The sequence below is a fragment of the Pipra filicauda genome, unplaced genomic scaffold (assembly GCF_003945595.2).
Source record: "Pipra filicauda isolate LSUMZ 115617 unplaced genomic scaffold, ASM394559v2 scaffold566_size300873_pilon, whole genome shotgun sequence".
In the NCBI taxonomy this organism is placed as follows: domain Eukaryota; kingdom Metazoa; phylum Chordata; class Aves; order Passeriformes; family Pipridae; genus Pipra; species Pipra filicauda.
The window spans coordinates 9446-25303 of record NW_024104716.1 but is presented as its reverse complement, the minus strand read 5'-3'; the positions used below and the strand labels follow the sequence as shown (position 1 = coordinate 25303).

The 15858-nt window shown below is 60.2% G+C and overlaps 3 protein-coding genes across 4 annotated transcripts in view; all 3 read left to right on the top strand.

Moving 5' to 3' along the window:
* The window catches only part of AHCYL2 (adenosylhomocysteinase like 2), a 76579-nt gene extending 71952 nt beyond the window's left edge, over positions 1–4627 (top strand). For both annotated transcript variants that reach the window (XM_027732734.2, XM_027732735.2), the window contains exons 12-17: positions 50–144; positions 1798–1896; positions 2652–2720; positions 2802–2880; positions 3360–3480; positions 4456–4627. In XM_027732734.2, coding sequence (XP_027588535.1) covers positions 50–144; positions 1798–1896; positions 2652–2720; positions 2802–2880; positions 3360–3480; positions 4456–4462 — 470 coding nt within the window. In that variant the 3' untranslated portion in view covers positions 4463–4627. The remainder of the gene's footprint in view (positions 1–49; positions 145–1797; positions 1897–2651; positions 2721–2801; positions 2881–3359; positions 3481–4455) is intronic.
* Positions 4628–8205: 3578 nt separating this feature from the next.
* STRIP2 (striatin interacting protein 2) lies at positions 8206–15290 on the top strand. The gene is made up of 10 exons (XM_039387453.1): positions 8206–8379; positions 10007–10076; positions 11396–11470; positions 11559–11693; positions 11859–11979; positions 12537–12605; positions 12696–12802; positions 12918–13045; positions 13812–14000; positions 15063–15290. Exons 1-10 carry the CDS (start codon positions 8206–8208, stop codon positions 15288–15290), a joined length of 1296 nt encoding a protein of 431 aa, XP_039243387.1.
* A 326-nt stretch (positions 15291–15616) lies between these two features.
* LOC120324506 (collagen alpha-1(XIV) chain-like) overlaps positions 15617–15858 on the top strand; it is a gene marked incomplete at its 3' end in the record, with an annotated part of 8998 nt that continues 8756 nt past the window's right edge. The window contains exon 1 of the mRNA XM_039387459.1: positions 15617–15650. Coding sequence (XP_039243393.1) covers positions 15617–15650 — 34 coding nt within the window. The remainder of the gene's footprint in view (positions 15651–15858) is intronic.

Genomic DNA, 15858 nt, shown 5'->3' with positions numbered 1-15858 from the left:
AAAGGGGAAGGGGAGCTGGGTTTTGACCCCGGATCTCGGTGTCTGGCAGGGAACAAGAACGTGGTGACCAGGGAGCACCTGGACAGGATGAAGAACAGCTGCATCGTGTGCAACATGGGGCACTCCAACACCGAGATCGACGTGGTGCGTGTGGGGTCGGGGCTGGGGGGGTTTGGGGGATGGTGCTTTGGGGGGACTGTGCTTTGGGGTCACAGGGTTTGGGGGATGGTGCTTTGGGGTGACTGTGCTTTGGGGTCACAGAGTTGGGGTGACTGTGCTTTGGGGTCACAGAGTTGGGGGGATGGTGCTTTGGGGTGACTGTGCTTTGGGGTCACAGCGTTTGGGGGATGGTGCTTTGGGGTGACTGTGCTTTGGGGTCACAGGGTTGGGGTGATGGTGCTTTGGGGTGACTGTGCTTTGGGGTCACAGAGTTGGGGTGACTGTGCTTTGGGTGACTGCTTGGGGTTGGGGGATGGGGGATGGTGCTTTGGGGTGACTGTGCTTTGGGGTCACAGCATTTGGAGGATGGTGCTTTGGGGTGACTGTGCTCTGAGGTTGGGTGGTTTGGGCTGAAGGTGGTTTGGGGACACGGTGTTTTGGGGTGACGGTGTGCTTGAGGTGACTGTGCTTTGAGGTTTGGTGTTCAGAGTTGATGGTGCTTTGGGGTAACTGCTTTGGGGTGACAGTTTTTTGGGGGTGGCAGTGCTTTGGGGTGATGGTGCTTTGGGGTAACTCTGCTTTGGAGTGATGGTGCTTTGGGGTGATGGTGCTTCAGGGTTTGGTGTTTTGGGGTGATGGTGTTTGGAGTGATGGTATTTTGGGGGTGACAGTGTTTTGGGGTGATGGTGTCTGGGAGTGACAGTGCTTTAAGGTTTGGTGTTTTGGGGTGATGGTGTTTTGGGGTGACAGTGGTTTTGGGTTTGGTACTTTGGGGTGATGGTGGTTTGGGGGGGACACTGCTTTGGGGTGATGGCGTTTTGGAGTGACTGTGCTCTGAGGTTTGGTGTTTTGGGATGGCAGTACTTTGGGGTGGCAGTGTTTCAGGGTGACAGTGCTTTGGGGTGGGAGTGCTTTGAGGTGATGGTATTTTGGAGTGGCAGCGTTTTGGGGTGATGGTGTTTGGGGTGATGGTGTTTGAGGGACCCACCACCAGCTCTGTCTGTCCTGAGGAAGCCCCTGGGAGGAGATCAGATAACCCCTCCCCTGCCTCAGCAGACACTGGCAGACGGGTCCGCGTCATTCCAGCGATCCCAAGGGATGCAGTGAGCTGGATGAACTGCTCCAGCCTCCAGGGCAGTGTCTGGTGTCCACCAGCCTCACTCCTTCCCCGTGGGAGTCACTGAATCCCCTCTCCAGCCCAGTTCTGTGTTATTACACCAGTTAGACCCAGCCAGGAGTTCAACCCCGACGTGCTTTTCCAAACAGCCCCAAAATCTGCTCATCTGTGCTTAGGGACGAGCAGAAAAGCAGGAGAGCCCTGCCTGGAGGTCAGGGGAGGTTCCTCAGCCAAGCCCTTGGGTTTAAAGCCATTTCTGGGCTGGAAAGGAGAGACCACAGCCATGCAGAGCCCTGCTGGGGACACAGATCCTCTTCAGCCAGAGCTGCAACAACACTTGGTGCTGCAGCTTTGATGTGCTGAGATCATAAAAACGGTTCCTGAAGGTTTCGTTGGTCTGGGACCTGGGCCTGAAGGAGACAAAGAGCCAGGGCAGTGTCAGGGAGTTGCTGCCTCTGTTTGTGCCTGTGCTGTGGTTTGGGGTTGGAGGTGCTGCTGTAACTGTCCCACCCCGTTCCCAGGCCAGCCTGCGCACGCCCGAGCTCACCTGGGAGAGGGTCAGGTCCCAGGTGGACCATGTCATCTGGCCAGATGGGAAGAGGATAGTCCTGCTGGCAGAGGTGAGTGCCAGGGTTGCAGCAATTGCAGCTGTTCCCTGTGGGAATTTCAACCTGTTCTCTACTCCTGGAGGGGGAAAACAAGGGCTGGGCAAGGGGTGGAGCCGAAGGGTATCCAAAAACCACCACCTTGGGCCTCAGCAGCTGAGGAGTCCCTCCTCTGGCTGGAAGGTTTGGCCCATGGACTCATGGAATCACAGAATGATTTGGGTTGGAAAAGCTTCTGGCTCCATGGAGTCCAACCATTGCCAGCACTGCCAAGGCCACCACTGACCCACGTCCCCAAGTGCCACATCCACAGGGATTTGAAGTCCCTCCAGGGATGGGGACTCCCCCCTGCCCTGGGCAGCTGTGCCAGGGCTGGAAAACCCTTTCCAGGAAAGAATTTCCCCAATATCCAACCTGACCCTCCCCTGGCCCAGCCTGAGGCCGTTTCCCCTTGGCCTGTCCCTTGTTCCCTGGCAGCAGAGCCCGACTTCCCCCGGCTCCCCCCTCCTGGCAGGGACTTGCAGAGCCAGAAGGTCCCCCCTGAGTTCCTGGGACCTGGAAAAGCCCCCGTGTTTTAATTTATCCCACTCCAGGGTATCTCCCACAGGGAGATTTGCACTCATTAAGTACAGCCAGCACCTTGGGATCCAAGTGCAGGTGACAAACCCTTTTATCCCGGTAGGGTCATCTCACACCAGTGGTTCTGGTCCCTTCTGTAGGGCCACAAACCGGGTTTGGTGCCTTGTTAACACCCAACTTTCCCTTCCCAGGGCCGCCTGCTGAACCTGAGCTGCTCCACCGTCCCCACCTTCGTCCTGTCCATCACGGCCACCACGCAGGTGAGTGGGGTGGGCTGTGCCCAGAGCCCCCTCCTGCTCCCCAGGGCAGCAGCTCCTCACCCGGGTGTCTCCTCCCTGCAGGCCTTGGCTCTGATAGAGCTCTACAACGCTCCCGAGGGCCGCTACAAGCAGGACGTGTATTTGCTGCCTAAAAAAATGGGTAACCCCCTGCTCCCTGCCTTCTCCTCGTCGGTTTGGGGGTGGGACAGACGGGAATTGTCATTTGGCTGGGGCATTGTGGCTCCAGCGTTTGCTTGTTCCCCTCCCTGCTGAGCTCGGGGGCTTCCAGAAGGTTCTTCCCGCTGGTTTTGGGCTTGTTGCTGTTTCCTGGCCCCACCTGGGGAAAAGAGGTGGACACATCCCGGTGCAGGGGGTTATCCCAGTGCAGGGGGTTGTCCCAGTGCAGGGGGTTGTCCCACGGGGCTCCTGTGGTCACCACCCAGCAGCCCCAGCAGCAGAACCCCGTCCAGAAGACGCGGCCGCGCTTTGGCTGCAGAAATGGGCTCCGTGGTGGGAGTCGTGTTTTCTGAGGCAGGGGTGAGGTGTCACCTGCCAGAGGTGTCTGGGGGGTTCTGCACCGGCCCCGGGGGACTCGTGGCCGTACCCCTGGCCACACTGACGGGGCGTGGGGTGTTCCAGACGAGTACGTGGCCAGCCTTCACCTGCCGACGTTCGACGCCCACCTGACGGAGCTGACGGACGAGCAGGCCAAGTACCTGGGGCTGAACAAGAACGGACCCTTCAAACCAAACTACTACAGGTGCTGCCCCCCAGCCCCTGCCCCCCTGCCCCGAGGCACGGCCTTTAATCCCGCCGGTCCCCTGAGATCTCACGGGCTCGCTGCTCATTCCCGTCGTCCCGCGGGCCCTTGGCAGGGCGGGAGCCCTTTGTGGTGGCAGCAGCTGTCACCAGACGTGGCAGATGCCAGAGCGATGCCACCGGCCCAGCGACAGCTTTATTTTTAAAGCTGGGCTGAGGATGAGTTGGCACAGAGCAGCTTTGGCCCCGGGGCTGCTGCTCCGATGGGCTCAGCTCCCAAAAATAATAATAATAATTTTCCATAGGAGCCCCTGGGTTGCTTCCCGTCCCAGGTTTCTGTTGGTGGCCAACCCTGCCGTGAATTCCCACCGTGAAAATGGAATGGCTTTGCACAAACACGGATCAGCTCGTCAGGGGAGGGGGAAGCCCAGATCCTTTTCCTGCAGGAAAAGGCATTTTCTTGGTGGGCAGGTCTTTGGAGAGAAGATCTCCAGAACCAGAGCACTCCCAGTTTGGGGTTTAGTGGGTTTTGCCAAATCCTGAGCTTTATTCCCTGCTCCCGATAGGTGCAAAATTCTGGTGCTTCCGCACGGCCGTGGAAGGAATTCCCTCTGGTTTAATTCTCTTTCCTCTGGTTTAATTCTCTTCCCTCTGGTTTAATTCTCTGCCTGGTTTTGGTGTGTGTTGTAGCCCAACCTCGTGGGGAGTGTGGTTTGTCCCACACACAGAGACCCAGGATCAGGGGAGGGTCCCAGCATTGAGGGAGAGCCACGACCCCTCAAACACCCCTCAAACACCCCTCAAACATTCCACCATGGGGTGGAAATGCCCTTGTAGGCAACGAGGACCAAATCCCTTCTCCACCAGTTCTTCCCTTGGCCTCTCCCCCTCCCAAAATCCACCGTGTCGATGCCGGGCGAGCTTCACTTCCCTTCCCATCCACTCACCAACCCCCGTTTTCTCTCCTCCTCCCCAGATATTGAGTTCCTGTCGCTGGATCCCCGGGAATGACGGGGAACAAGCCCCCAAGTCTCTTCTCAACTACTGTACAGGATGACCCCGCGCAAGCTTCCCACGCTCGAGCCGGGCTTGCTCCGTAGTCACCGTGTGTTTTAGGTTATTTATTTATTAAATTAGGATACTGTTCATGCGGCCTCTGCCACTGGTGTTCGTGCTGCCGCGGGACTGGGACACGCTGGATTTCTTTTCCGTTCCTTTCGTTTTCCTCTTTGGATTCGTTCTTTCTCGGGGCTGGGAGGATGAGGAAGGAGCTGGTGGGATCGAGCCGTGGGACGGTCCGTTGTCGCCGATGGAGCCACGGGGTCCGACTTGGAAGTCGACGTTGGTCCCCTCCATGTCCCAGCGCTGCTTCCAGCGGCGCGGGATCCCGGGATGGGTTTGAATTTCTCCTGCTGTTTGATGACGAAGCCAAAAACCTCCTTCTCTCCGGGCTCCGGCGAGGGGCCGGATGCTGCCGCCCGTCCGGAGCCGCCCCGGTGGATCCCTCTGGAGAAGCCTCTCGTCCGTGCTGTGGAACTTTCCGAGGGCTGGTGCCACCAACCCTCTGGAGAACGTCGCCTTAGCGCTGCTGGAAGCTGTGGGGAAGGGTCCGGGCAGGGAGGAGCCGGGCGGGCAGAGCCCAGCGCCGCTCCCGCAGCTCCGCAGCGTTTTCCTGCTGCTCTCGTTCCCAGTGCCAACCTCTCTGGATCAACCAAAGCCGTGTTCCCGGGGGGGCCGGGGCAGCTCCCGCTGTGCTGCTGGAAGAGCTCCCCCGGCAGATGCTGCTCATGCACCGGGAGCTCTTCCCGAGCCGGGCAGAGCTCCCCGGACATCCCGGCTGGGGGGACCCGTGTCCACGCCAGGGCTTTCTCCAGCTGCGTTTCAGTCCTCGTTGGAAGTGTTTGGAGTTTTCTTTTCTGGGTTGATTATTTCATTACTTTATTTATGGATCTGGGAACTCCCCCCTGGAGTGGATGAGACGTCTGGTGGAGGATCCTCCACACGGATTCAGTGTCACTGAAACCCTTCAGTCGCCTCAGATCTTGAAGCATCAGAGCTGAGGGAGAATAAATTGGCCATGATTCCTTGCTTTATCCCAGGATGTCCCTCTGGAGCACTGACACGCTTCCCAAGGTGACTTCCCAAGTCGCTTTCATTATCCACATGGAGAACACAATCCGTCTAAAATAAAACTGCCCGACCCTGTGAGCACAAACCCCTTTATCCCCTGGCTGCTGCTTTGGTTCCCGAGTCTCTCATCAGCTACAGAGTCGTGTTTTGTCCTCCTGGGCTTCTTTGCCATCATGAAAAACCCTTTTGTGGCAGCTTGTTCACGCACAAGGAAGGAAAAACTGTGGAATTATGGTCTCGGCATCCAAGTTCTTCTCGTGGTTCTCGGGTCGTGAGCTTTGGAGCAAACGTTCCCTGTGTCAGCATATTCCAAGTTTGTCTCTGAATTCTCTCAAAACCTGGAAGGAAAGCCTTTGGAGACCTTGGGAGACCTTGAGGAGACCTTGGGAAGACCTCTGGGAGACCTTGGGAAGATGTTCAGGCTCTGAGGAGACCTGAGGGCTTTGAGAAGGCTCTGAGGAGACCTTAAGGAGCTTCATCACAGACTGACCTAGAACCACAGACTTGAAGTCATCTCTGCCTGCGAGTTTTATCCAGATCCTGAGCTTTTTTTGGGAAGAGTCCCCTGAGCCGTTGGAAACGTCCCGTCCGGGTCTCTCCCCGCGCCGGATCCGCCCTGGTCTGTGTCAGCTCCGAGTTCCCGGAGAGGCCCCACCTGGAATCTGCTCCTGGACAAGGGGACAGGCGGTCGTGGGGCCACGTGGGAGCAGCTCCTGGAAGAACGGGTGTCCCACCCACCCCGGGAAAACCCCTCTCCACCCCCAGGACCCTCCGGAGCAGCTCCCGCTGCCGCTTCCCGCCCCGTGTCCATCGCTCCTGCCACAGCCAGTGGTGCTGCTGATCCACGGATCCCTCCGTGCCCATCTCATCTTCCAGGTAGATAAGAAGGGGAAAAAAAAAATAAATATCAGTAATAAAATCCCACCTGGCCTTTCCCACCTCGATTCTCCAAACTCTTCTCCGTGTTCTGCTGCTCCTGTAAAGCTTCTTGGCTCGCTTGGCTTTTTCCTAATCAACCTGGAATCATATCCTGTGATCATCTCTAAATTAAATGTTAATGGGGTTTGGTTTCTTTTATCTTTTTTTTGTTTGTTTTTTTTTAAAATGTAACGCGTTTGGTTTTTTTTTTTTTTTCCAAGACTTTAGGAAAAAAAAAAAGGAGATTTTTAGGTAACACCAGCAAAATAAGGAATAAAATAAAGGAAATTTAATTCTGTCCTGAACTTTTAGGAATAACAAAGCAAAACCCGTCATCAGCAGGGAGGGAACGGAACCGTCGCACCCGTAACATTTCAAAAGGATGTTTTAAATATTAATGTCTGAGTGATTGTATTAGATCAGCAATAAAGACTCTGTAATCTCAAAACACAAATAAAACATGGGAAAACTCGGCTGCCCCCCGGGCGTCCTTCGGGAGCACACGGTGGGGGGGAGGGGGTTTGGGGGCTGAGAGGTGGGATTTGGGGTTGTTCCCAAAGCCCTGAGCTCCCAGCGCTGCTGGATAATCCCGGCTGGGGAAGCTCCGCCCGTCCTTGGGGCAGCCGGAGCTGTTTTGGCTCCGGTGCCGTCGTGTCCTTGGGGAAGCGGTGCCGGAAAAATCCCGTTATCTCCCCTGCCCCGTCCCCTCCCCGCTGCACAGGGACATTCCCACCCCCACACGTGGGGTTCCCCGTTTTCCAGTGGCTGTGGAAGGACACAGGACAAGAGCAGCACCAAGAAGGGGTGTCCAGCACCTCCCCAGTGACCCCAAAACCACCAAACCCCCGTGCTGGGCGTGGAAGAGGAAAGGGGGGGTGGGAGTCCCTCTGTCCCACCCCCGTTCCAGCCACCACAGGCTGCTCCCAGCACCCCCGGGGACACCCTATAACCCCCTTCCCCAGCATTCTGTGCTCCCAGCACCCCAGGGACACCCCATAACCACCCCTCCTGGAGCATTCCATGCTCCCTGCACTCCAGAGACATCCTTTAGCACCCCCTCCCCAATATTCCGTGCTCCCAGCACCTCAAGGACACCCCATAACCCCTTCTCAACATTGCATGTCCCCAGCACCCCAAGGACACCCCATACCTCCCTCCCCAGCATCCCACGCTCCCAGCATCCCAGGGACTCCCCACAGCCCCCCTCCTCCCAGCATTCCATGCTCTTAGTACCCCTAGGACACCCCAAGGATCCCATAACCCCCTTCCCCAGCATTCCATGCCCAGGGACACCCCATCACCGCATTCCAGGTTCCCAACAACCCCGGGAACACCCCATAACGCCCCGTCCCCAACATTCCATACTCCGTGACCCCCGGGACACCCCATAACGCCCCGTCCCCAACATTCCATACCCCATCACCCCCGGGACACCCCATGACCCCCAGGACACCCCATAACGCCCCGACTCCAACATTTCACGCCCCTATGACCCCCGGGACACCCCATCACCCCCGGGACACCCCATAACACTCCCTCCCCAACATTCCATACCCCATGACCCCCGGGACACCCCATAAGGCCCCGTCTCTAACATTCCACGCCCTGGGAGCCCCGGGGGCACCCCGGGGGCCCGTCCCCGGGCCCGGCCCCCGTGCTCGGCGGGGCAGTGACAGCGATGGAGGCGGCGGGAGGCGGCGGGACCCCCGCACCGGGACCGGGAACGGCACCGGGACCGGGAACGGCACCGGGACCCGGCCGGGCCCGCCCGGCACCGCCCCAGCCCCCGTCCCCCGCGCAGACACAGTCCAAGGGCCGCGAGCTCTTCAGGACCCAGCGCAAGGAGTCCGAGGTACGGGCGGGGGGCACCGCCGAGGGCACCTCGCACGGGCTGGGGGGTCCCTGCCCCGCGGTGGGGGCTCCTGCGGGAGGGGCTTTATCCAGGGCTGGCGGAGCTCTCGGACTCGGGGAGGGGGGGTCGTCACCCCGACCTCGGGGTTAGAGGGGTTCTGAGCGGGCGGGAGGTGCCCAGCCCGGACTGGGGGGTCCCCAGGGGGGCTGCCCCCGCTACTGGAACATCCTCGCCCCGCTGGCAGCTCCAGCAGCAGGGTTTGGGGTTTCCAGCTGAGCCCCAGCACTGGCATCTCCCTGCCCCACTCTCAGATCCAGCAGAAGGGTTTGGGGATCCCAGCTAAGCCCCAGCGCCGGCTCTTCCTTGCCTCATTCCCAGAGCTGGCACCAGAGTTTTGGGATCCCAGCTAAGCCCCGGCACTGGCACCTCCCTGCCCCACTCCCAGAGCGGCGCCAGAGTTTTGGGGTCCCAGATGGACGCTGGGCTCCCCCACACCCTCCAGGCACCCACTTACCCCCCTCTCACCACGGTCCGGAGGCCACAGTTTCCCCCCCCCAACCCTTCACCCCTCCTGCCCGAAAAACCCCGGGGCGGGGGGGAACCACCGAACCCCCCTGGGCTGCTCTGGGCGCCGGGCTGGGGAAGCAGGACCGGGATCAATCACCAGGATCCAGCCCGGGACATTGTCCCCGCTCCCCGTAAAGCCCCCGTGGGGTCCCCATAGCACAGGACGGGAAGACTTGGCTCCCCCACCCAGGAGCTGCGTCTCCCTGACCCAAAAAAGGGTCCCTTTTCCTGGGGGACGGTGTCCAAGCCGTGGCCCCGCAACTCGTGAATTTGGGGTTTGCTACCCCCCCCCCTCCGGCCCGGCCTCTCCAAGCGGATTAGGGCTGCACGCGCTCGGCCGAATTCCTCAGCGGCTTTAACTCCCCGGCCCTCGCTCGGGGCTGCCGAAATTGGGTGAGAATCCGGCGTTTCTGGTGCAGGCGGGCTCAGCCCGGCTCATCAATATTAAGGGCGGCGACGCGCAGCAGCTCCAGCCCGGCCTCCGAGGGGGGACGCCGGGGTTCGGGAGGAGGAATCACGTTAATTGGGTTGATTACCCGTCCGTGTGGTCCCTTCCCGGGGGTCGGCGCCGGGTCCGTGTGGCCGTGGCCGCCCCTTCCCCGCCCCGCCGGGATCCTCGGGCCGAGTTTCACGCTCCAGTTCCTTCCTCCGCAGGGGAGGAGGGGGATAAACCCGCACCGAGGGCTTCAAAGAGGCAGAGCCCGGCCCCGAGAGCTGCCGGGTCTGGGGCGCTGAGGGTGGAGCCGCGTCCTCCCGGGGGTTCCTGCTCGGAACCAGCCCCAGGCTGGGTTTTGGGGGGGGGGGGCTCTGAAATAACGCATCCAATATCCGCCGGCGCTCCGGGTCCCGCCGCTGCTTCCCCCCGGGCTTCGGGAACTGCCATTTTTACCCTCGCCCGCCACGTTTCCGCGGGGTTTGGAGTCTCCCGGCACGGCCGGGGTGCCCGAGCCGCGCCGACCCAGCCGCCCGGAGGAGCTTTGGAGCAGAGCCGGCGGCGCCTCCCGGAATTCCCGCAGGGATGTGCCAGCCCGCCCCGCTCACCCCGTCCCGCTCCCCGCAGGGCTCCGTGGACTGTCCCAACCTGGAGTTCGAGTACGGGGATGCCGACGGGCACGGCGCCGAGCTGGCAGGTGAAGCGCGTTTTGGGGGGGGGGGGCGGCGCTGCTGTTTTTAACAGGAGGGGAGGGAGGACGCCAATCCCGCCGGGATGGGGGATGGATGCGGAGCGGTGTCATCGGGGGTTATTAATAGAGAGCCACTCGCTCCTTGGGGACGAGCAGGGGGGCTGTGGGGACACGGGGCTTTCCCGGGAGTGGCGGGAGGAGGGAGCGCTGTCCTGTGGCACAGCCCGGGCCCGCGGGGTCACCCTTTGTCACGGGCGCTGTGTCCTTGTCCCGTGTCTTCCTGCCGCTCCTGCCCCTTAACCTCGCGGCCCCAAATGTGTCCCGGCAAAGGGGGGTTATTTTTAGCTCCGGCTGCCTCAGCTGCACGAGCTGCCCTGGCAAAAGCACATTTCCTGCGCGAGGGATCCTCCCTCCTCCCCTGCGGGATCATCTCAGTCCCCCGCGGTGCTGCTCAGCGCTGTTGGATTATAGGGATTCTCTAGGAATAGGTAGGGATTCTCTAGGAACAGGTAGAAATTCTATAGGAACAAGTAGGGATTCTCCAGGAACAGGTAGGAATTCTCTAGGAACAGGTAGGAATTCTCTAGGAACAGGTAGGAATTCTCTAGGAACAGGTAGGAATTCTCTAGGAACAGGTAGGAATTCTCTAGGAAAAAGTATAAATTCTCTAGGAACAGGCAGGGATTCTCTAGGAACAGGCAGGGATTCTCTAGGAACAGGCAGAAATTCTATAGGAAAAAGTATAAATTCTCTAGGAACAGGTAGAAATTCTCTAGGATCGAGTAGGGATTCTCTAGAACAGGTAGAAATTCTATAGGAACAGATAGAAATTCTCTAGGATCGAGTAGGGATTCTCTAGGATCGAGTAGGGATTCTCTAGGATCGAGTAGGGATTCTATAGGAACAGGCAGGGATTATGAAGAACAGTTGTGTCCCTCCAAGTCCAACCTCTGTTTTCAGATCCCAGAATGCCTGAGCTGCTGGCTGTGGAATCAGTGCAGGTCTTGCCTGGGTGTTCCTGCATTCCCCCCCTCCCAAACTGCCTTAACTGACTTAAAATTACTTCCCCCCCAAAAAAGAAAACCCCAGTGACATTGCAAATGCAGCTGGAGCAGGGGTGTGGGAACAGCCCAGCCCGGACACGGGGATGGAGATGATGACTTTGGCAGCACTGGGTGTCCCAAGGTGCCCCCTGGAGCTGCAGGAGAGCTCAGGGGTCAGTTCAGGCCTCTGTCCCGTGTCTCCCTGGAAGCTTCACGAGGAATTTGGCAGCGAGGAGGAGGATGAAGCCCCTCCACGTCCCTGCTGATCCCTTTCTCCACCAGAGCTCTACAGCTACACCGAGGAGCCCGAGCTGAGCCACAACAGGAGATGCTTCGAGGAGGATTTCCATGCTCAAGGTACCAGCCCTGGGCCCGGGGCAGCCCCCCAGGGTGGGGGCAGGACCCCCGGGGAAGCCCCTGGCTGGTGGTCATGTCCTTCCCCCAGTGCCGGGCAGGAGGTGGCTGGAGCTGGACGGGGCCCAGCAGAAGGCCTTTGTCATGCGCCTGCTGGACGGGCTGGAGGTGGTCAACAGGGACAGGAGGCTGCGGGTGGCCCGGGCCATCCTCTACCTGGCACAGGGTAAGCACCACATCCCTGTCTCTGCTGCCAGGGGCCCTGGGAGAACCTCGGGAGAACCCTTCTACCGGGGCTGTGCCGGGCTGGCAGCTCCTTCCCGGGGGCTCCGGGGGTTCCGAGGCAGATCCTCCCCAACAAGGGTTTGTCTCCGGGGTTGCTCCTCTCCAGGTGTGTTTGGGGACTGCGATAACGAGGGCGATGTCCTGCACTGGTCTCGGCACAACAGCTTCCTGCTGTACCGCCTGGGCACCTTCTCCGCCTTCCTGGAGCTGCTCAACATGGAGATCGAGTGAGGGACCCGCGCTGCCCTCGCCCTCCTCGCCCTCCCTGTCCTCTGCTTCACCTTGTGCTTTCTTCTCGCCCTCATCACCCTCCTCTTCTTGGTCTCAATGATCTCAGAGGGCTTTTCCAACCTGAATGATCCTGTGGTTCTATGATCTCCTTTGTCCCCTTCTTCCCTTCTCCTCGCCTTCTTTCTCCCCATCCTCCTCTTCGTCTTCATTCTCCCCATCCTCCTCACCCTCCTCCTCTTCATCTGCTTTCTCTTCATCCTCCCCGCCGCCTTCTTCCATCCTCCTCACCTTCTTCACCTTCTTTCTCCTCATCCTCCTCACCTTCATCTCTGAATCTCCATCTTCTTTCTCCTCACCCTCCTCCTCCTCCTCACTTTCTTCCTCCCCGCCCTCCTCCCCCTCTCCTTCCTCCTGCTCCTCACGGATGCCCAGGGGGGTCCCACAGCCCTGTCGGGTCCCCCATCCCGGTGTTCCCGGGTGTTCCCGGGCTCAGCCGTTGGCTGTGGGTCGGGATGAGGCGGGGCTGGCGCCGATCCCGTGCCATTCCCTGCAGGAACAGCCAGGCCTGCAGCAGCGCCCTGCGGAAGCCGGCCATCTCCCTGGCTGACAGCACGGAGCTCAGGTACCCCCCTGGCACCTGGAGAGGGTGGGACCATGGGTGGGACAGCCCTGGGGACAAGGGACACGCCTCACCCGCCTGCTGTCCCCGCAGGGTCCTGCTCAGTGTCATGTACCTGATGGTGGAGAACATCCGTGTGGAGCAGGAGGCGGATCCGCCCGAGTGGAAAACCTGCCGGGAGACCTTCAGGATGGAGCTGAGTGAGCCACAAACCCACTGTGCCCTCTGGAGGCCCCTTTGCTCTGCTGGGCCGGCGGGGAGAGCCCGGGGATGAGGGATCTGCTCCGGAGCCATTCCTGGTCCCTCTCTCCACAGGTTTCCCCGTGCACACAGAGGAGCCGTTTGCTCTCCTGCTCTTCACGATGGTGACCAAGTTCTGCAGCGGCCACGCTCCACACTTCCCCATGAAGAAGGTCCTGCTCCTGCTCTGGAAGGTGCTCCTGGTGAGTGCAAACCCTTCCTTTTCCCAGAAACATTTTGCTTTGGAACAGCGCTGCTGCAGCCTGGGTGTTCCCCACTGTTGGACCCGACCACAACGAGGTTTTCTGGGAGGCACGGGGAGCTGACACAGGGCAGGTTCCTCTGGGATCAGGGTGGGCTGAGCCCTCAGAGGACATGGAGGGGGGGAGAGGTGGTCCTCACCCTGGAGAACAAACCAGTGGTGTGGTGTCTTCAACTCCCTGGGATCAGGGTGGGCTGAGCACTCAGAGGACACGGGGTGGGGGAGAAGTCTGGAGGATGAACCAGTGGCTTGGTGTCTCCAGCTCCCCAGTTTGATCCCCCAACCTGCTGCTCCCTGGAAGCCCGTGCTCCTGGTGGGATGTGTGTCCCTGCTGAGGGGTGGGATGTGTGTCCCTGCTGAGGGGTGGGATGTGTGTCCCTGCTGAGCCATGGGATGTGTGTCCCTGCTGAGGGGTGGGATGTGTGTCCCTGCTGAGGGGTGGGATGTGTGTCCCTGCTGAGCCATGGGATGTGTGTCCCTGCTGAGCCATGGGATGTGTGTCCCTGCTGAGCCATGGGATGTGTGTCCCTGCTGAGGGGTGGGATGTGTGTCCCTGCTGAACCATGGGATGTGTGTCCCTGCTGAACCATGGGATGTGTGTCCCTGCTGAGCCATGGGATGTGTGTCCCTGCTGAGGGGTGGGATGTGTGTCCCTGCTGAGCCATGGGATGTGTGTCCCTGCTGAGCGACCTCTCCTCTGTCCCCAGTTCACGCTGGGCGGGTTCGAGGCCCTGCAGGCCATGAAGGTGCGGCGGCGGGAGGAGCTGGGGCTGCCCCCCCTGCCCGAGGACAGCATCCAGGTGGTCCGGAGCATGAGGGCGGCCTCTCCTCCCACCTACTCCATCGAGCTCGTGGAGCAGCAGCAGCAGCAGAAGCGGGGCCACCGCAGCCGCAGGGTAGGAGCCACCACGTCCTGCTGGGGCAGCACCGGCACTTCGGGCTGGGAGGGACCTTGGATCCATCCGGTTCCAGCCGACGCCTTCCACTGTCCCAGGTTGCTCCATCCTGGCCTTGGACACTTCCAGGGATCCAGGGGCAGCCACAGCTTCTCTGGGAAATTCATTCCAGGGCCTCCCCACCCTCCCAGCCAGCATCCCATCCATCCCTGCCCTCTGGCACTGGGAAGCCATTCCCTGTGTCCTGTCGCTCCAGGCCTTGTCCCCAGTCCTTCTCCAGCTCTCCTGGAGCCCCTTTAGGCCCTGCCAGGGGCTCTCAGCTCTCCCTGGAGCCTTCTCTTCTCCAGGGAACCCCCCAGCTCTCCCAGCCTGGCTCCAGAGCAGAGGGGCTCCAGCCCTGGCAGCAGCTCCGGGGCCTCCTCTGGGCTCCCTCCAGCAGCTCCACGTCCTCCTGCTGTTGTTCCCAGGGCTGGAGGCAGCTCTGCAGGAGGGGGGCATGTCTCCCCTGAGGGGGCAAAGAGGCAGGATCCCCCCCTGCCCTGCTGCCCACGATCCCTGTGGGATCAGCCCAGAGCACAGTTGGGTTTGGGGCTCTCTCAGGACACGTGGCCAGGCCATGTCCAGTTTTCCACTCCCCCAGTTTCTGTTGTGGCAGCTGAGCCCCTGGTGGGTTTGTCCAGAGGAAGCCAGAGGACATCCCAACCCTCTGGCAAAGGGCTGATAACCCCCAGGAGCAAACTGCTCCCAGCAGGATCTGTTTTTAGCTCCTCTCCTGGAGTTGCTGTGCTGTGGTCTGAGGATGAAATGCCTTTTGTGAGGGCAGAGATGTGGGATGGAAGCTCCAGAAGTTAAGGTGGATAATGGGGTCCCACCTCCTAGAGCTGCAAGGTTAGAGGTACAGAAGGAGTTATTCCTTATCCAGGCCAGGCTAGGAGGGAAATCCTCACTCGAGGAACACCTGGGAGCTTGATCCTTCCAGGATGGGGAGATCTGGCAGCGACAGCTGGCAGGGAAATAAAATGCATGGAGTGACTTGGGTTCCTCCTCCCCCTCGTGCTGCAGCCCCTGGTGAAGCAGGACAGCTTGGACATCTACAACGAGAGAGACCCCTTCAAGAACGACGAGGCAGGAGTGGAGGAGGAGGAGAACGACGACGTGGACAGCGGGATCGAGGGGGAGCTGGACCTGATGGAGCGGGACACGATCGTCCCCCCCCTGCCCCCCCAGCGCCTGCCCATCGAGAGGGTGTCCTTCCCCAAGGGGCTGCCCTGGGCCCCCAAAGTCAGGTAAAACCCCCCCAGTGTCACTGCCACCCTCCCCAGCCCCCCTGCCCTGGGGTTCATCCCCACGTCAGCCCGTGGGAAGTTTCCTGGCGAGTTGAGCTGAGGGGATTCCACTCCTCGTTTCGTCTCATTTGGTTCTTTCTGGGCTGGGCTTAGCTGAGCTCTTCCCCAGGGTTTTGAAACCAAGCTTGGCCAAGACGTGGCAGTTCCACTGTGGACGTCCCGGGGTGTGCTGGGAAGGAGGCTGTGCTGGAGCAGGGTCAGCTTTCCCAGCTGGCACCGGTGGATCTTGGAAGGGCAAGGTCCTCAACTGATCCTCTTGGGAACTGGTCAATGATTGACAGCTTCCTTGTGGAGCTGGACTCTTGTGTGGCCAGGTGGCACCTTCCTGAGCGGTGGAGAAAAACATCCAAGGATAAAGGAGTCGGTGCCTTCCCTCCCTCAGACCAGTTGCCTGCACGTGGTGTTGAGGGAATGTCAGGAAAAGGGGGTGCAAACCTCTGCCCTGTCCCTGGGATCCATCCGAGGGTTGTTGCTGTTTGCCCAAAGCCTGGATTTAACCCAGTGCCTTTAAA